The sequence below is a fragment of the Necator americanus genome, chromosome V (assembly GCF_031761385.1).
Source record: "Necator americanus strain Aroian chromosome V, whole genome shotgun sequence".
Taxonomy (NCBI): Eukaryota; Metazoa; Nematoda; class Chromadorea; order Rhabditida; family Ancylostomatidae; genus Necator; species Necator americanus.
In genome coordinates this window covers 3,546,876-3,566,426 of record NC_087375.1, presented here as the reverse complement: position 1 = coordinate 3,566,426, position 19,551 = coordinate 3,546,876, and the positions used below count along the sequence as shown (strand labels likewise).

Here is a 19,551-nt window from a genome sequence, read left to right as displayed (position 1 = left end):
TCGTACAGCTTTTTTCAACGGCAGATGCAGCCCAGTCACAAAGAGGTCTGCATGGAACTGACAAGCCACTAAAGCACACTACGGCGGCAGATTTTGTTCCCGCGGCCGCGTCGCGGCAGGCCACATTGGAGAGCAGAGCAGCCTCGACGCAGGCTTTTACTGCTTACTATTCGCAATTATGAGGACATGTAAAGCTTTTTTCTTGCTTCATTTTCTGTCGTTTCTTCTATGTCGTTCTTCTCAACAATCTTGCATCATTTTTGGTACGCTGTTGCTCCTTTTCAAACTTATTGCTACATTGTTTATATTAGAGAGATGTGTTTCTTTTTCAAACTCCCGTTCTTTTCTCTTTACGTATGCATTTCAGCATTTCTGTCGTCTCTTCAGAGTCGTTCTTTACGTAAACGTAGCTTTACTTTCAATACATTACTGCTCTTTATTCAACTTTATTTCTACGTTGCTTATATTTTAAAAGGTATGTTTCTTGTGTAAGCTCCTGCTCTTTTCTTTTCATGGCTTTAGATTTTTACCTTCTCTCGTTTCTTCATAGTCGTTCCTTACATCAGTCTATCTTTATCTTTGATTCATTACCGCTCTTTATTCGAGTTTATTGCTAAGCTGCTTACATGGAGAAGGTATATTTCTTCTATGAACTCATGTGGTTTTCTCTTCATGTGTGGTTTTCACTTTCCGTAGTTTCTTCAGAGTCGCTCTTCACGTCTGATGATATGACAGACTGATGTAAGGAACGACTCTGAAGAACGAGAGAAGACAAAAATCTAAAGGCATGAAAAGAAGACAGCAGGAGCTTACACAAAAAAAAAACATATCTCTTAAATATAGACAACGTAGAAATCAACTTGAATAAAGTAATGTATCGAAAGTAAAGCTACATTTACGTAAAGAACGACTCTGAAGAGACGACAGAAGCTGAAATGCATACGTGAAGAGAAAAGGAGGGGAGTTTGTAAAAGGAACACATCTCTTTAATATAAGCAACGTAGCAATAAGTTTGAAAACGAGCAACAGCGTACCAAAAGTGATGCAAAACTGTTGAGAAGAAGGACATCGAAGAAACGACAGCTTTTACTGCTAACTATTCGCAATTGTCCTCACAATTAGGAATAGTAAGCAGTAAAAGCCTGCTGCTCTCCTCCAGTGTGGCCTGCCGCGACGCGGCCGCGGAAACAAAATCTGCCGCCGTAGTGTGTTTTAGTGACTTTTCTAGAACTGCATCATGATCGATCGATGGTTCTAAACCACCGTAGGACCAACTAAGCCTTTCATCCGTACGTGTCGATAAATTGGTAGCTCAGACTTGTCAGGGAGATAAAAACACTGACTTGAACATCGGTTGGCCCCCGCAAGTAATTGTTCGAACTATTTGCGTGTTCGTAAACCTCAGACCACCATGAATTGAACTCAGTGGTGCATCCGAAGCGGATTGATTATCCTTCATCCTTTAACTACTCCAAACGCAGGAAATTTGCTCCTACACACTGTACGTGGAACTAAATTTCTCAGTAAACAGAGTGAACGATTTTCGAAGATTTTATCAATCAAGGAATCGTTTCCACACAAGAGCAATTTTGTTGAGCGAAACAGTGCTCAAAGATGTTTTTTTTTTTTGTGGTTACAATGAGTACGCAACAGAAGCTGATTATCCTACGGTAGAGTAGAAGAGAGCCACGAAGAGTATGGTTAAGCAATTACAATGTTACAGAGCGGCATCAAGCCAATTGGAGGAGGCAGAGATTTCTCGTAAAGAACTGTATAGCTCGCCCTGAATTTGTTATCAGACTGCTGCTTGAATTAAAAACTGTTCCTCTTGAATTGAGAATTGTCCTATTTGATTCGAAAAATGTCTAATTCAAAAGGTAAAATGGAGTACATCCGCTGCATGTTCATTTTGCTGATCATTTATTCCCAAACGCTTATCAGTAACTTCGGTGGTGTTCACGTTTCAGTATAGAACACAATTAAGCAAGTTTTCTAAATAGGTAGACAAATTATGAAAATGACTACCTATGTACAGTCAAATATGATTCAACCATAGAAACTTCAAGATTTCCACAAGTCTGGAAAGATGCAGCAAATCACATTATTCAATTGATTCATAATTATTATATATTTAGCACCCTTACATACGCATATAAATATAAAGCGAAACGATTTATTGGTTTCAGTTGTCACCGAATAGCCATACAGCTACTGATCAGCTTGTTCAGGTCCGAAACAGGTGGCAGTACAAAGTCATCGACTGTTCCTGGCCGACCAACGTGCAATCGAGCATGTGAGACGAACCGAGACCTAGTTGGCCCCAGCACACGAATGTGTCTGAAAAAAAAGATTGTACTCAGCTCTGTCAGCCATTTTCAAAGGGTAAATCGTACAGGGTACGAAAAGTAACATTTTCGGGCGAAACGTCTATTCTCAAGCAAACACGGGTATGCCAGCTACCCAACGAACAAACCTTATGTGCGTATCACGACCATTTTGATGGTTATGTACCACTTGTAGTTGTACCACCATGGCACGAGAAGGTCTGTTTGTTCTTCTCGATCTTAAGTCTATCAACTAAAATTAGCTCATGGCTAAAAATGAAGACAAAAAATCGATATAAACACATACTGAATCGAATAACAAACCTGCCAACCTGTTGGCTCGTTGAACTCCACAGGAAGACCGTCGTCAAGATGAGCTAATGAAGAACCAAGATGTACAATAATCCTATAATTCTTTCATGATTTTATAAAAAGCTAGACAAAAATCGTCAGAAAAAGAACTAACTTGCTTGGTGTGTAGGACTCGTCATTCTTAAAGTCTAAATACATCATAACGAAGCAAATATCCGTTTTCCTTGGGAATTCTATGGTGACTGTATGTGGTTGGGGTCCATCGCTTTGCCAGTATTTGTCAACACTGTCGTGCAGCAATTCGTGTATACCATTCCCTTCTTGAACATCACCATTAAGTAGTAAGCAGTATACTTAGTCCAAGTGGCTTATTGAAAAAAGATTTAAGCAAATGTTAGCTGATTTCCTAAACTAATTATCAATGCGCTAGCTGTCTTTGGTCGTTGCGTGCATGCATATATCATCAGTAAAATACAGTAAAATGTTTGACAAAATTCTGCTCAAAAACGGTTGCTATAACAGTTCGGGAACGAAAACAAGCAAAATTTTCAGAACAATAACTGAGCTGCCTACCACTCGCCTGATTTGCAACTCGAGACAGTCCATACTGCTTGGAACGAGATGTCACGCATGGGACGGTCAGCTTCATGGATGTTTTTCGGAAGAGCAACAGGCCAATCATACCCGTTGAGAGCCGTCACTCTCACATCCTGATCGTCAGTGGCCATCCCTGTAAGATCAAACCTAAGAAACAGACCACACATATCTAAAGTCGGGTCAAAACGACATGAAGCACGGTGCAGCTGCGTAAGCGGCTGCGCTCCAAGCGACGCGGTGAAGATAGCGGTTGGAATCGAGATGGGACCATTGCGAACTGCAGCGATGAGAGGTGCTAGCATGGGTCCCCACTCGATGCTAACCGCTACGCTCTACCGCGCCGCTTTGAGCGCAGCCGCTCACGCAACTACAGCGTGCTTCATGTCTTTTTGACCCTACTATTCCCAGGTTCACCCCTAACTGTTACAGAGATACTGTGGTTACACTGTAATTTATGATTTATTGCAAAAAAAAGTTCTTTGAAAACCTGCCGTAGCCGGGCGTCCAGAACCACAGTTCTAGCTGTACTTTTTTGACTATCGATCGCGTGAACCGCCAGCCAAAATGGATTTTCGATAACCACCAATTTTTAGAGCAATGATTGGTGATTATCGACCACATTCACACAACACAGTTAAAGCACAATACAGAATCATGGAGATGTCCTGTGCGAATTTCTAATAAATGCAAGTGAATTTTCCATTTTCTGAGGAAAATTTGACAAATGGAGGGATGGATGGTCCCATTTCGTCTACTGCAGATGACAGAAAATACAAAATCACCAGGCAATGTAACTCGAAAAAGTGTAGCGTACCGTGCTAGTAAGCCAGAAATGAGCAGTTCGTCTAGAATAAGGATTCCAAATTAAAAGCTCTGGAATTTTACTTTTTAGGTCCTCTACTCTAGTTCTACTTATTTGATTCGATCCCATTTGGTTTCATTAGCCAGTTGTTGGGCTGACCACAATAACAATGTTAAACCAAATTAAAATTACCTAGTTAGATTTAAAATTTAAATATGTACTGTAGGCGCCGAAATTCTACGAGTGTGCGACCACGATGCGCATTAGATTGGGCCACGACAGCAGTAAGAGAGAATGCGCGGAGAAACTACATGGAAAAAAGTTCTTAAACTTGAAATAAAAGAAAAAGAGCTCTCAAAATAATGTTACAATTTATTACTAGCTTTCCAAAGAGTAAAATTGCGATTGCTCAAATAAGCAAAATATAAGAATTAAAGCAACAAAGGAGTTCAGGGTATTCAACGGGATGGAGACACGGAGAGGGGTGATTCCGTCCATTTCTCTAATTGCCGAAAAAACGGCCCGGAGACGGCTCCCACAAGTCTGGCGCGCCCAACCGAACCTCCTTACAAAATGATCCCAAAACGAAAAGCCGTATCTTCCGGGCCGTTTTTACTCAATTAGGAAAATGGTGCCCCTAAATCGCAAAATATAAGAATTAAGTGAACAATCCCGGGGTCGTAAAAATAACAAACATCCCTACTAGGATATTACATACTGGTTGTATTACCTCCAGAACAGAATTAAGAGTTTGATATATATAACAGTCAACCGCACTGTTATTTCCGGAGGCTATATCTTCCTTTTTTTCACTTAGGGGCTTTAGTCTACTTGTCATAGATGCTCTAAGACTAGTGCTTAGATTTTCGGGCTCCGACTGAGTTACTTGTTTACTTCCAGAAATAAGGGTACCACTGAGTGTCTTCGCCCAACCACATTTTACCTTAAAAAACGTCCCTGGAGCACAAAGATCATCTTTACAATCAGATGTGGATTGCGGAGAAGCCATATCTCCAGCCATTTTCAGTTTTCTTGAAGGTAATACAGGATATGAACTACGGCTCGGACTTATTCACTTCTAGGATTAAGAACAAGATTAAATGCCCTATCTCCTAACTACACTTTCTTCTTATATATTAGCGCCAAACAAAAAGGATGCTTGGCTCAATTACAAAAGAACATGGAATCTGGAAGTCAATACGGGCAGAATAAGGCACCACAAAAGTGCTCCACCCCCAAACTACGCTCCAAGGCCAGTTGAAGCGTGAAATTCTCGAACACGCCATCTTTAGTATCGGCGCCAACATCCATGATTCGATCATCGGACACTGTTCAGGAAAACCATCACAATGGTGGCAGCGCCTTTGAGATAGACCACAGTCAGTTTTAATATGTTGTTTGTGGTTCTTGGTGCTTATTTTGATTTCTGGCTTTGTTCATTTGCGGATGACACTTGTGCTGTCTAGGACTTCGCGAAGATTTTCATACGGAAACATCAGTAGGTCGAGTTAATGAGCACTGCGATCAAATCCTCTGTTCTGGTGAGGAAGGAGAACTTTTGACGGATATCGTCGATGTGGCTGATGAAGTTGAAGTGTGTTTATAATTCTCATTATTCCACTTTAACCTGAAGTTTGGGTGTTTTTTTTTTTCTTGCAGAGCTGTTCTAACGGTTAATGCATCATCTGTAGGTTTTTTTTGAGGATTATTAAGCACGGATTTACGCTCATTTTACTTTTTGCACGCTATTGGTGACCTCAAGGTGCTGCCCCATCTTCTTGCAGTTCTGGGTCATTTTCGGAGGGACCCGTTTATCTCGTTAAGTTAATTGCCATAAAATACATTTACCTACCATATACATAAAGTACATCAAGCATAAAACTTGCTTCTTTCACTTTGCTTTATTTCTTACTAGTTTTCTGTTAACATCACGAAGGAACCAACTGAGTGGCATTCAGTTCAATTTTAAAAGTTTCAGAAAAAATGGTGATGACACTTTTAAAGCTATTGTAGTTTGCGCGGGAAGACATAAATTGCAGCATCTTTTGGGTAAGTGATCTTGATTCGGAAGGCTTTGGTAGCCAGAGCTTCTTAGGATTTCTTATTCGTAGCATGGTTCTTGATCTAGCAGGAAACAGCATAACAGGTTTGCAAATCTGAAAAGTAAAATTCCCAAATTTTTGAATTTGAAATCTATTTCTAAACATTTTGCTCATTTCTCTAATAGTAGCACGGTAACTTATACTTCTTGAAGCTACGTTAGCTGGAAATTTATATTTTTTGTCAGGTGTGGTAGATAAAGCGCTTCCACCCTCCCATTTGCCAAATTTCCTCAGGAAATGAAAAATTCGCTAAAATTCACTTACATTCATTAATTCACGCATGATATCTCTATACTTTTCAGATTAAACCTACCTCTTCTGTCGAATGGAATAATTCAGTTTTACACGAACGGAAGAATCTTGCACCGGCTACAGTTTGTTATTTAATGCCTTTTAGAAGAGATAGGATTTTTCCAAGTAGCATTTATCTATAGGTGCTTAAAACCAGCGACTTTCTCAGAAGTCGGCCACAATTATTCGTCGGCACTGGTCAGTCTATAAGTGCTCGAGAATGCAGCTCGCTTCAATGGGGAGGTAGTCCCTATTCCTTTTTCTTCTCCAATGGTCTCAGATTAGGTCCATGTTCGATTTTCCGTTTCCAGACCCAGGTGATTTTCCTGGCTCTTCTACTGGATCGCAAACTGTACCTGGAATGAAGTCACTTTTCAAAATGTATGGTGAAGTGGCTGTCCGCAAGGTAATTCTATTCTAGTTAATGAACCTAATGGGGGGGGGGGGGGATTCACGAATTCGTATCACAAGACATTTTTATATTTAGCAAATCTGAGGTTAAAATAATTTCTTTTTGAGTGTTGAGGTTTCAATCCTATCAGAGCTATTTCTTGGCGTGATTTGTTCGTTTTTTTCTTCAAAATAATGACAATAGAAGGCGAAGGAGGGTGTAAAGTCTGTCTAAAGTTTCGATCATAGCAGATAACCTGGTTTTCTTCCTCGCACTCTCTGGATATTTTTTGGTGTGGAGTAGACTTTTGCACAGCTGTACAGGTAGCAATATTGTTGCTTCTCGTAGGCTGCTCATGCGGATCTTCTTCGTTGTGACTATGAAATGACGGAAGGAGGCGAAGATAGCATATCAGCTTCATACCCGGGTGCTGAACATGTAAGTCCTTACTCATAAACAGCTGAATTCATCCGTGCTTCAGAATTGTTTTGCAGGTTTTAGAAGTCCCCTTAGATGATGAGTCTGGAAATTCGGATTTTTTTGCATTGGATCCTGGTCAAATTTATAGTAAAAGGAAACAGCTGATTCATAAACATCAGAGGTGGCCTTTGTACTGGGATCGACCTATCGATTTCCAGGTATGATTGTCTTTAAAAATTGAGGAGTGCGTTCTTTTTTGTTGCACTTATTATCACACAAATATCTTAGTATTGAGTCTCTACATTTTTTTAGGAAGCATCTTATATTTTGACTGGTGCTGTGCCTGTGCAAGAAAGTAAAGTGTGTAATAGCATTCCGCAAGGCTTCCGTGGAGAAGGCACTTTCGTTGTGAACTGTGAAAATCTTCATCGAACTTATTGTAACCATGATGGTTTAGGTTCGTGGGGTGAGTTGTTGGTTCTCTATTGTCCTCGTAAATAGTGTATTATAAAGCTAACGATATTGTGGCTAGTTCATATGCTCGGTCCTTTTGCGCAAACTGGGACATGGATGCTCCTCAGGACATTCACAGAATCCTGTAGGGGAAAACGGCATTGTGTGCTAACAAGTAAGGGTGTTCCATTAGTGCTAGTGACTTTTGCTTGTTATTCGGAAAGAACTGTTTGCACAATGAAGTATTCTAAATCACAAGTAAGCTTAGTTTCCACACAGATTCTATTTGTGGGATCAATGCGACTCAACAGTGATTTTTTGTGGGCATTTGTGTACAAGACAAGCTTAGACGTGTAGGTGTAGCACAGATGCTAATAGGTCTGGCCGTGACTGCATAGTTGATGGCTCGAAACCTCCAACTCCAAATGGGAACCAATTCTTCCATCGCTCCTTTCATCCGGTCGATAAATTGGTACTAGACTTGTCTGGGAGGATAAAAACATTTATTTGACACATTGGTTAGCCCTGCAAGTCATTTTACAGGCTAGTTTCGCGTTCGTAAAGCTCAAACGAATCTGAGTTGAAGTGAACGCGGTCGCGCATTCCAAGCGGATTGACTAACGCTATACATTTTGTATCCTTTATGCATTCTTAGGAAGACCTACTGGACGAAATCGGTACTATGGCAACTCTAGTAATGGAGTGTTCACACGAATGGACGATGGTCGTGGAAATTTGCTTCCACAAGCAAAATATATTTGGAAATGTATGATGCGAAGATACGAACATCCTGTGACGGTTAACGTGAACGGTGGACAAAATCGTTTCATTAAGAAGGTAGTATTTTAGAGACACACAGTATGCAGCTGTATAGCAACAGATCCATATTATTTGTTGTATGTTTTTTTAAGATTTACTCCGCCTTATATCCACCTGAGCGCAAGGAAGTGATATCATTTATTGTAATTACATACGAATGGATTGGCGAGCCGTTCGATTTTAGAGTTATTCGTATGTTCTGGATGAAATGTCTTAGAAACTCCTTTGGACATGTGATTCTAAATGTTTCGTCTTTTAGCTATACCCGTGAAAAATCGAAGAGATGGACCGCCAGTTCCGCACCCACCTCCAGGATCGAAAGACTGGCAGGCAGCATCGTTCGTACGTTCCCTCTGTCGTCAAGAATTTTGAATAGCGGAGACTAATAAGATTGGGATATTTGCCTTGTAATGAATCCTGGCCTAAGGACATAGTATAAAAAAAGTCATAGTAAGACATAGTATAGAAAAATCGAAAATGAAACTGATGTGAAATGAAACTAAGAGTTTAGGCTCCATTCGTAATACAATTGTTATGCTCAACTTACTATTTTTTTCATTATTTTGGATTAATTATCACTTAAAGTGAAGAAGAAATCTACGTAGGAGATAGTTCCACTGTTCAAAACATCGTTTCATTCTTATTTATAGATATTTTAGCAAGGAGGCGCAATGGCTGCTCTTCCCGCCACATGTTCCGCTTATTTTGGTGATTGTCCTTTATATGCAGTTGGAGCGATTGATTTTAATGCTGCCGCTTCCATTATTTTGGGAGGAACCGTTGTGGAGCCATCGAAGTAAGTTTTTGATCCATAGAATATCTCTTTATATGTCTCTCTTTATATATTATTTTAGAAATTTTCACAATCATTAGATTGATTTCGGATTTTATGAAATGATTAAACGAATAAGAATGGAATCAACGACTATAAAATTTTTTGTTTCGAAAAAAAAAGTTCTAAAGTGAAGGGTATTTTGATTCTTTTTATCCAAAAAGTCCGGAATGCAATCGAGAAAGTAGGAGATAGAAGTGGAAAAGAGCAAAGCTTTTTACATGAGCGATACACTTGTGTGGGTGACGTTGTGGACAATCCAAGCAGGCTACTATTCACTCGTGGATATATGTAAGATTCGATGTAGTCAAGAGCGAACAATTTCTTTAAAACTCTAACTCTAACAACTCTTTAGTATAAGGCTGCTGTAGTTTGTTGTTATCAGTATTGTCCCTTGTAAAAAAAAGGAAAATAAAAATGGAAAGGTGACGCCTGATATGAGTTTTGTTATTGTATTCATTAGCATTTACTTCTCTTTGCGCATTTCTTTCCTTAAATTTGTGTCCCCCACTATTCCCTCTTTCTACGATGCGGCGACGAGGTCTTGATCGCTTTAGTTCCTTTTCCAAAGTTAATCAGCAAAGTAAGAAGAGGTAAACTAGTGAAACATCCAAGTCTTTGCCTAGAAGTCATAAACTTTTCAATCCCAATTTCAAACCTATCAGGAAGTTGGACTAAAGATTACAGGTAATAAAAAATGAACGAAAAGAAAAAAAGAAACATGCGAACTTGCTAACCTTTTTATATGACTCTTTCCAGCTCTGCTATTATACCAGAATCTTAGGATTTTGAATTTCCTTTTTTGTGATTTCTTCCTGCTTCTTGTTTACCTTTATTGTTAGTACTTCTTGTTCCTGTCCTTTAGTGTTATGAAATAACTTGTAATGAGATTAAAAATCCCTTTTCGACAATAATTATTCCAGAATATGTAACCGAGTTCCACAGGGGTATCGCGACTGCGGAACATTCGTGATTGACCTGTGCAATTTTGTCACGGATGCCGAGTTGAGAAGAGACGATAACGGCTGCTGGGGTAAACCCGCTGGAAACTCTAGGTATTGCCATTTTTTATTCTTTTATTGTTACCTCACTTTATTCTTTTGTTCTAATTTATGTTTAATCAAGCTGGTCCGTTTGTCAGTTGTTGTTTAGATACTATAAAATTGATTCTGATACTGGCGATGCTGTGCGTGTAGATCGTGGGTGTAAACTCATAGAAGGAGCCGAATACGATGTGCAGGTGGGATTCCATCTCTTTTTTTTTAATTTTTTTTTTCTCTTCCAATAGGTTTTTTTTAAAGATTCTGTCGAAGCGTTATGAACATCCGTCTGTAAACGGAAGATTTGTCCGTAAAATTTATACTGGAAGGAGTCCAGCAAAAAGCAGGTGATTATTGCCTTTTAACTAGTTCGGCATAGATTGTTGGAACTATTTGATTGTAGGATTTACGAGGCTTGTATGATGTTGGCTGTGATGACGTATTATTGGAAAGGAGAACCGGAATATTTTGAAGCGGGTCCTCAGAGAAGGGTTAGAATTTCTTTTTTTCTTACGACTGATTTCATTTATGTTTGACGTGTAAGTTGTGAATTAACCTCTGCAAAGTGAAACAAAAGCGCTGAGTCAACTGTGCAACCGAATGTGCAACTTGTCAAAATGGACAGATCGTATTTGCTTAATGAAATTCTCAGTTTCTTCAAGTATCTTCTTGAATACAACTGGTTTCATTGCGAAAAAAAGCCGTTTTGAGTTTCTATCCACTGGGATTACGCATCTGCATCCAGAACCGGAAAATGTTCATAATAACAAGATTAAGAAAAGAGACGACTTTATTAATGTAAAAATCTACTTATAGAACGTAAGTTCGCTTGATTATCACATTGAAACCAACGTTTATGGATTTTTTCACTGTAGGCATCTTATTATTTCTTCTACAGGTGAGGGTGCCTGAAGGAGCTGAACGTGAACGCCCCATGAACTCCATATATTCAACTCAACCCATGCAATCACTTTCTTCAGGTGATTTTTTTTTTACTTTAGAGGAGTGAAACGTTTACAGCTTGAAATTTATTTGCAAAAATAGCAAACATCCGCGAACTCCTGTAACTCTCGAACACTTCTTGTGCATGTTGAGTATTTTATCGTGTTCCTACCATATCCTAATTTCATCATTTCAGATCGAAATTCTCCTCCATTGAAACGCTTTCGTAGAGACATGGACGAGGGAGCATCTAGTGAAAGTACTCATACTGTCATGTATAGGACTGAATATGAGTTACAGGTGAGAAACAAGAAAACACATATGAAAATTGAACAGGATCATTGTTGTGAAAATTTCGACGAAAAAAACTTCAGGAAAGACAAGCAAGATTATTGGATCGTTTTGAAGCATTCATGGATAGAATGGAGCGAATTAGTATGTGCCTTCCACAAATTCAAGAATCTGACCAACAAGTTAGTCTTAAATTGCGATTAAATCAAATCATATTTTCCATAGCTTCTTGTAAGTCTCATTATTTTTTCAGGTATGGTTAACTGAAGCTTCTCATGGAGACGAAGTAGCCCACGAGGAGGAAATAATGTTGGAAGATGGAATCTATAATGAAGAATACGTATCCAATATTTCATGAAATTAAATTTCGGAAATAATTGAACTGTGCGCAAACGCCAAATTTCTGCTTCTACATCTGTGTTTTTGTTTTTCTCACCGTTTATAGTATCAATCCATATCATTTGTCAGAAATGTTTGTATATATTCGTTTGAGTAATTAACGAAGAACAGCGGTGCTACAAAGTAGAAAAATGCAGAGAGATGATTTTTTTTAGTTCACCGAGTTTCTGGGGTTTCTGTTTGTTTGTTCGTTTTTTTTTTCGTTAGTTACTGGCTCTCTGTGAAAGAAGTTTGCAGGTTATCCAGTTATAAAATAAAGCCACTGATAAGAAGTCGATGGGAAACACCGGTTTTTTTTTCCTATTTCTACCTCTTCTGAGAAGAGATGCTAGCTACTTTTAAAAAATTGAAGATCCGAATGTCAGCGATTCCATTAATTCGGTGGGAACTCGTTGCAGATAGAAGTGATGAACTCACTAATGACAAATGAACTATACCACACGATTTTAAAATTCGGGAGATATTTGAGTTCCTCGGAAATTTCCAGACACAGGCACGGATGGCCGAGTGGTCTAAGGCGCCAGACTCAAGCATACACTTGTCGCGAGACAGCGATTGGGCGTTCTGGTACTCGTACGGGTGCGTGGGTTCAAATCCCACTCCGTGCAAACTTTTGCAAATGGTCACAGTAAAGGTGTATGCCATTAAGATTCTCTTCTGGACAAAAAAATTCGGGAAATATTTGAGTTTCTCGGAAATTTCCAGACAGACACGATGGCCGAGTGGTCTAAGGCGCCAGACTCAAGCATACACTTGTTGCGAGACAGCGATTGGGCGTTCTGGTACTCGTACGGGTGCGTGGGTTCAAATCCCACTCCGTGCAAACATTTTGCAAATGGTCTCAGAAAGGGTTTATAATATTGAGAATCACTTTGGACCAAAAAATTGGGGAAATATTTGAGTTTCTCGGAAATTTCCAGACAGAGGCACGGATGGCCGAGTGGTCTAAGGCGCCAGACTCAAGCATACACTTGTTGCGAGACAGCGATTGTGCGTTCTGCTACTCGTACGGGGGCGTGGGTTCAAATCCCACTCCGTGCAAACATTTTGCAAATGGTCTCAGAAAGGGTTTATAATATTGAGAATCACTTTGGACCAAAAAATTGGGGAAATATTTGAGTTTCTCGGAAATTTCCAGACAGAGGCACGGATGGCCGAGTGGTCTAAGGCGCCAGACTCAAGCATACACTTGTTGCGAGACAGCGATTGGGCGTTCTGGTACTCGTACGGGTGCGTGGGTTCAAATCCCACTCCGTGCAAACATTTTGCAAATGGTCTCAGAAAGGGTTTATAATATTGAGAATCACTTTGGACCAAAAAATTGGGGAAATATTTGAGTTTCTCGGAAATTTCCAGACAGAGGCACGGATGGCCGAGTGGTCTAAGGCGCCAGACTCAAGCATACACTTGTTGCGAGACAGCGATTGGGCGTTCTGGTACTCGTACGGGTGCGTGGGTTCAAATCCCACTCCGTGCAAACTTTTGCAAATGGTCACAGTAAAGGTGTATGCCATTAAGATTCTCTTCTGGACAAAAAAATTCGGGAAATATTTGAGTTTCTCGGAAATTTCCAGACAGAGGCACGGATGGCCGAGTGGTCTAAGGCGCCAGACTCAAGCATACACTTGTTGCGAGACAGCGATTGGGCGTTCTGGTACTCGTACGGGTGCGTGGGTTCAAATCCCACTCCGTGCAAACATTTTGCAAATGGTCTCAGAAAGGGTTTATAATATTGAGAATCACTTTGGACCAAAAAATTGGGGAAATATTTGAGTTTCTCGGAAATTTCCAGACAGAGGCACGGATGGCCGAGTGGTCTAAGGCGCCAGACTCAAGCATACACTTGTTGCGAGACAGCGATTGGGCGTTCTGGTACTCGTACGGGTGCGTGGGTTCAAATCCCACTCCGTGCAAACTTTTGCAAATGGTCACAGTAAAGGTGTATGCCATTAAGATTCTCTTCTGGACAAAAAAATTCGGGAAATATTTGAGTTTCCTGGAAATTTCCATTCACAGGCACGGATGGCCGAGTGGTCTAAGGCGCCAGACTCAAGCATACACTTGTCGCGAGACAGCGATTGGGCGTTCTGGTACTCGTACGGGTACGTGGGTTCAAATCCCACTCCGTGCAAACTTTTGCAAATGCCTCACAATAATAACATTATGAAAACACTAGGCTTGTGACTAATTCGAAGATAGTCAGAGTCGAGGGTAAAATTCTCTTGTGTTCTCAATGTTCAGTAGTAATCTGTATTTGCTATCTCTTATGAACTTCTAATATTTGTATGGTTTGAATAAGCTTCTTATCAAACTCCTTCACACTCATTCGCGTTGGCCTTGGTTTTTCGTCAGCTTGTCGAATTCTAAAAAAAAAACTGAGATGAATCCCCTCGCCGCTCGTCCACTTTCTGCAAAAAGTTGACTTAATTGTTTGTTACCTTTTCACTATGTCCTCGACGGTCACTCTATCTCGTAGATCCTTAGCACCTGTTTTGAAGACGTTGTATTGCCATCTAGAAAAAATGTCGCTTGTGTGTTGTGAACTAAATTTCTTAACCTCTGCGCCACTCACCCTTTTACAACTGTTAGACAGAAACCTGGCGTACCATCAGCATTGTTGTGATCTGGGATCGTCCAGTGTACCTCTGAAAAAAAAATCTCGTGAAAATCCAAATAATTGTTTTATGTCACAGGAATACAGCGAGTTGCTCCCAACATAGCTTAGAAATTGGATGGATTAGAAGCGCTAACTAGATTGAAGCTTTTCTTTGCAACTGACCGAGAAATGAAATGAGAGAGCGTCGCGTATGTGATGTAAATGAAGTTAATAAAATAAAAAAATAAAAATAATAAAACAAATGTTTACAATACAAGAATTGTTCGGAATAAAAAATTCACCCTCGGGGCTCTTATGCTATCATTTGTACGGCGCTAAGGAGTGCTTTGTCGTCATGCAATGCTTGTATTCCTTTCAAGGATTTCCGGATTTGTAGGAGGTATTCAGCGTTTTTTGTGGTTTTTGCTAACAAATAACTTCTCAAACACTTGCTAGCAGTGAGATTAAATTAACCAGTAAAATCCTTGCGATAATTGAAAATATGCCATCTAACAGAACCACAAAAATAAAAGGATAAGATTTAAACGCATCGAAAAGGCTGTATTGGGAGAGGAAGAAATATCGTACAATTTTTAACGCACACATGCAAAATTCTATTGAAACCATAAGTTGCTTTTGCCCAGAGGGAGAAGTAGTAGTGAAGGAAGTAGGATAAATGAAAGCAACGTTTACCGCTGGAAACAAGCGTTGGGTTACGTATGATTAGCACACCCCATGATCCTCCATATATATCTTCTATAATTCGCCGTATCATCTAAAATTGAGTGGTAAGAGAAAAAAAAAGAATTGAAAAAAAGAATTTCTTCAATGTCTCTCTGATGTTCCTTTTTTGACACATACTGGATACGAAAAAAGTGTGTTTTCAACTTCACGCTACCTCATCATTCGACAGCAATAACTCTCCAACAAATACTGTCATTTAACTGAACAAAACTGAAACCGTAGCTCTGCAAAAGTTTATATTCAGGGCACTTGCAGAACGCAGGAGCTAGCTGCTAAAATGAGATTTTAAAGGCATCACTCCACGAATCTGAGGTGGTACAGATTTCAGGTGGAGTATTCGTATACGGGATGGGAGACCATGGAGAGGGGGGTGATTCCGTCCATTTCTCCTTGATTGCCGTAAAAACGGCCCGGAAGATACGTCTTCAGGCGTTCTGGCGCAATACTTTCTACAAGGAGTTCGACTGGAGCACGTCCGCCCTGTGCGGCGCCGCATCTTCCAGGCCGTTTTTTACGGCAATTAGGAAGAAATGGACGGGATCACCCCACTCTCCATAGTCTCCCATCCGGTATACGAATACTCCATCTGAAATCTGCACCACCTCAGATTCGTGGGGTGATGCCTTTAAAGGATAAAGGCCAAAGTGTTTGAAGTTAATCAATCCGATTGGTGTGCGTCACTGCCTTCACTGCAATTCAGAATCGTTTGTGCTTTACGAACGTATAACTGGCCCATACCACGACTTGCGGGGGCCAGCTGATGTGTAAAGTCAGTGTCTTTATCCTCCCAGACAAATCTGGTACCAATTTATCGACCCCGAAACAATGAAGGGCTTGGTGAGCATCAGAGCGGATTTGAACGTCCGATCGATCGGACACACACTGGAACCTCTTTGTCGCGGTTTGCATCGCTCCTCAGTTGACCGGGAGCATAGTTATACCGCACTAGGGAGCCAAATGCGTTCGCTGTTGCCAGTGAGCTGGCGCATAGGCTGCCTTCTCCCGCGAAGCTCCGCCCACTCGAGCCCAGGTAATATGAAGGGGCCGATTTCAGCAACCAATGTCTGTTTATCTTCTTTCTTGATTTCGTGATACAGTCGGCTTGGTTGCTTCGGCTTATTGCATCGCCTTTGTATTCATTTCGTGTGCATGAAGCGATATTACGTTGTGTGTCGTGGGTTGATGGGAATGTAGGGCGAATGTTGGGAATGTTGGAAGTAACTTAAGCAGGTGTGATAGCCTAGTGGATAGTGTGATGTGGTGTCCGTTGTGCAGCAGTAACTACTTTAGTAACACATATGTGTCTACGAACATACGTAGTTCTGCTCTACTGTGCACAGTACAAGAATAAGTGAACCTCTCTTCCGGCATCATTTGGATTCCAGAAAATGAAGCAATTCTGTGCTACCGTCTACTCATTTCTTCACCGCGTTCTACTCCAGTTTATTTTCGTCTCTATCCCATATCATCTGCATTTTCTACCATATCTAGCAGATCAACAACTTCTACTTCTAATCTCCGCTTGTAATGAGCAGTAGATGTATGAGTATGGCTGCCATTTCCTTTCCTCCTCAGGATGTTTTTTCTTCGCAACAACAATTACTTGGTAGAGTTTGACTGTGCCACCTGGTGACATTGTTGATTGGCACATCTTCAAGCTATGTATAGCAAAGAGCTATTTGTTCACAATTTCATTTTCTATTTCTCAACACTGGATCATAAAACAGGAAAAAACCAGGTTCGGAGAGGAAGTGTAGAAAATGTTGTCCACATCTTCCTCAAGTTGCATGTACTGAAACATTGTATACCGCTCGGATCGTGCTGTTAGGTCCGAACAGATAGATAAATGCACTGGAAGACCGAATGCAAACCAGAGGTATCACCGTGGGATCGAATCAATTAATTAGGACGTACGTCCAATCACACTTTTCAGAAAACTGCCACTGCTACGTTAATGATCAACGGAGATTTGTTTGTATACATCGCCATAGTCACTTTCTGCAACTTTTTTCTCTATTCAAACCTACCCAGTTTTGTGCAGCTGGCTACCATGTTCTGCAATGCACCGAACATAAACCTTTATACGGTTATAATCTCATTTCTGGATCAGTTGTTGACCTGACAGTGTTCTTTGGTCAGAGGAACTAAACCGTAGTTAGTTTGAGCCTATAAAAAATTAACACAAGTTTTACGTCACGTGCCTGCATTTGTGTGGCTGGATCTTTCGTGACTTCTGTCGCTCGGCTAACAATGGAACGTATCGACGCCATAGGGCAGTTCTGCAGTGCTGCAATATCGAGTGACTCAAAATTCTTCTGCTGTAAAGAGAATTGTTAAAGTAGTTTTTCCTGTTACACTGTCGGATATTTTCCACGTTGGGTTCCCTCAGGGAGAGGAAATGTATTGGAGCCACACAGAACTACCACACTTCTTCACACCGATCAACATCTGTACTGTTTCTATCTGATTTTCCGAATTGTATGGTATGTTCTGCGTTTTTGTTGTTATACTTTCAAACCCTGTTTCAAGCTCCATTTACTGCTGGAAACAACTTCTGCGTGAGTGTTGATGCAACACAGCTGGGAGATCTGATCCTACATGATCTTTGCTCCTACATGATCTTTGCCTCTCTCTCGCTCCTGCTTTTTGTAGATCGTCATCTACAAAAAGCAGGAGCGAGAGAGAGGCAAAGAGCTTAGTTTGCACCAAGACGGCTTCGAACCATCGATCGTGTGGCTACAACGTACCTCTAAACGACTGCGCAACACCTGCCCGCAAATCACCTATGAATAGATATTTAAAACTTTGTTGATGTTTAAACGAGGGCAACGAAATGAATATGAACGTATTCCACTTCCCCGTCACACCAGAAAAGTGCAGATCATCTGATTGCAGCTAAAAAGCTGGTGCTTTACATAATAAATCTTCTCAAAGATGGCGAATGATTGGATAAATTTGCTTTGGAGAGCCCTTTAATGACAAGTAGTGTTATAAATAGCAGATACCTGCCTGAGCTGAGATCACTTGGAGTAGCACGATGTGGAATCGCATGGCACCGGTAATCTCTCCTAAATAATATTTTCTTGATACGGGTAGACCAGTTTTAAAAATGTTAAGAAACGCTGACCATATAGCACATTAATAGCGAAATATCTGCTATTTACTTTTTCATATCCTTTTTGTAGTACGCTTAGACAGAATCCTGTCAAGTTTGCATGAAAATCGGCTTGAGCAACTAGCTTTAGCTTAAGCAATAATCGCACAGGTGAGAAGATTGTTAGATATTATAAATCATTAGCAAAAGTTAGAACTACTACTAGACAAAACATTCAACAACTCTAACATAATCTAAAAAAAACCAGATATCAGAAGATAAGGAGGAAGATCAAATCGAGCACTCGTTGACAACGACAGCACTCACGACAATTCCTGCTGAAGTTTGCTCTTCTCTTCTAGATAAAAAAATTCGCGAAATATTTGAGTTTCCTGGAAATTTACAGCCCCAGGCAGGGCGCGCCGAGTGGTCTAAGGCGCCAGACTCAAGCATACACTTGTCGCGAGACAGCGATTGGGCGTTCTGGTACTCGTACGGGTGCGTGGGTTCAAATCCCACTCCGTGCAAACTTTTGCAAATGGTCACAGTAAAGGTGTATGCCATTAAGATTCTCTTCTGGACAAAAAAGTTCGGGAAATATTTGAGTTTCCTGGAAATTTCCATCCACTAGCACGGATGGCCGAGTGGTCTAAGGCGCCAGACTCAAGCATACACTTGTCGCGAGACAGCGATTGGGCGTTCTGGTACTCGTACGGGTGCGTGGGTTCAAATCCCACTCCGTGCAAACTTTTGCAAATGGTCTCAGAGAGGGTTTATAATATTGAGAATCACTTTGGACCAAAAAATTGGGGAAATATTTGAGTTTCCTGGAAATTTCCATCCACAGGCACGGATGGCCGAGTGGTCTAAGGCGCCAGACTCAAGCATACACTTGTCGCGAGACAGCGATTGGGCGTTCTGGTACTCGTACGGGTGCGTGGGTTCAAATCCCACTCCGTGCAAACTTTTGCAAATGGTCTCAGAGAGGGTTTATAATATTGAGAATCACTTTGGACCAAAAAATTGGGGAAATATTTGAGTTTCCTGGAAATTTCCATCCACAGGCACGGATGGCCGAGTGGTCTAAGGCGCCAGACTCAAG

The 19,551-nt window shown here is 40.7% G+C and overlaps 4 protein-coding genes across 4 annotated transcripts; 2 read left to right on the top strand and 2 right to left on the bottom strand.

Moving 5' to 3' along the window:
* Positions 1-2,189: 2,189 nt before the first annotated feature.
* Positions 2,190-3,364, bottom strand: RB195_012824 (uncharacterized protein; the record flags this gene model as incomplete). The annotated part of the gene is made up of 5 exons (XM_013435392.2): positions 2,190-2,337; positions 2,474-2,577; positions 2,649-2,730; positions 2,791-2,956; positions 3,217-3,364. The coding sequence occupies 5 exons, from the start codon at positions 3,362-3,364 to the stop codon at positions 2,190-2,192; spliced, it is 648 nt and encodes a 215-aa protein (XP_013290846.2).
* A 1,980-nt stretch (positions 3,365-5,344) lies between these two features.
* Positions 5,345-11,974, top strand: RB195_012823 (uncharacterized protein; the record flags this gene model as incomplete). Its single annotated transcript, XM_064202381.1, has 20 exons — positions 5,345-5,414; positions 5,502-5,629; positions 6,440-6,511; positions 6,572-6,671; positions 6,740-6,834; positions 7,168-7,257; positions 7,314-7,457; positions 7,552-7,705; positions 8,348-8,529; positions 8,604-8,703; positions 8,771-8,853; positions 9,171-9,307; positions 10,267-10,398; positions 10,496-10,583; positions 10,645-10,730; positions 10,787-10,874; positions 11,282-11,363; positions 11,522-11,625; positions 11,700-11,798; positions 11,870-11,974. 20 exons carry the CDS (start codon positions 5,345-5,347, stop codon positions 11,972-11,974), a joined length of 2,139 nt encoding a protein of 712 aa, XP_064058262.1.
* Positions 11,975-12,514: 540 nt separating this feature from the next.
* Positions 12,515-14,199, top strand: RB195_012822 (uncharacterized protein; the record flags this gene model as incomplete). Its single annotated transcript, XM_064202380.1, has 7 exons — positions 12,515-12,649; positions 12,721-12,809; positions 13,154-13,301; positions 13,372-13,518; positions 13,590-13,685; positions 13,808-13,954; positions 14,032-14,199. 7 exons carry the CDS (start codon positions 12,515-12,517, stop codon positions 14,197-14,199), a joined length of 930 nt encoding a protein of 309 aa, XP_064058261.1.
* A 73-nt stretch (positions 14,200-14,272) lies between these two features.
* On the bottom strand, positions 14,273-18,406 carry RB195_012821 (uncharacterized protein; the record flags this gene model as incomplete). The annotated part of the gene is made up of 6 exons (XM_064202379.1): positions 14,273-14,378; positions 14,454-14,528; positions 14,588-14,660; positions 15,305-15,386; positions 17,557-17,642; positions 18,361-18,406. The coding sequence occupies 6 exons, from the start codon at positions 18,404-18,406 to the stop codon at positions 14,273-14,275; spliced, it is 468 nt and encodes a 155-aa protein (XP_064058260.1).
* Positions 18,407-19,551: the final 1,145 nt, after the last annotated feature.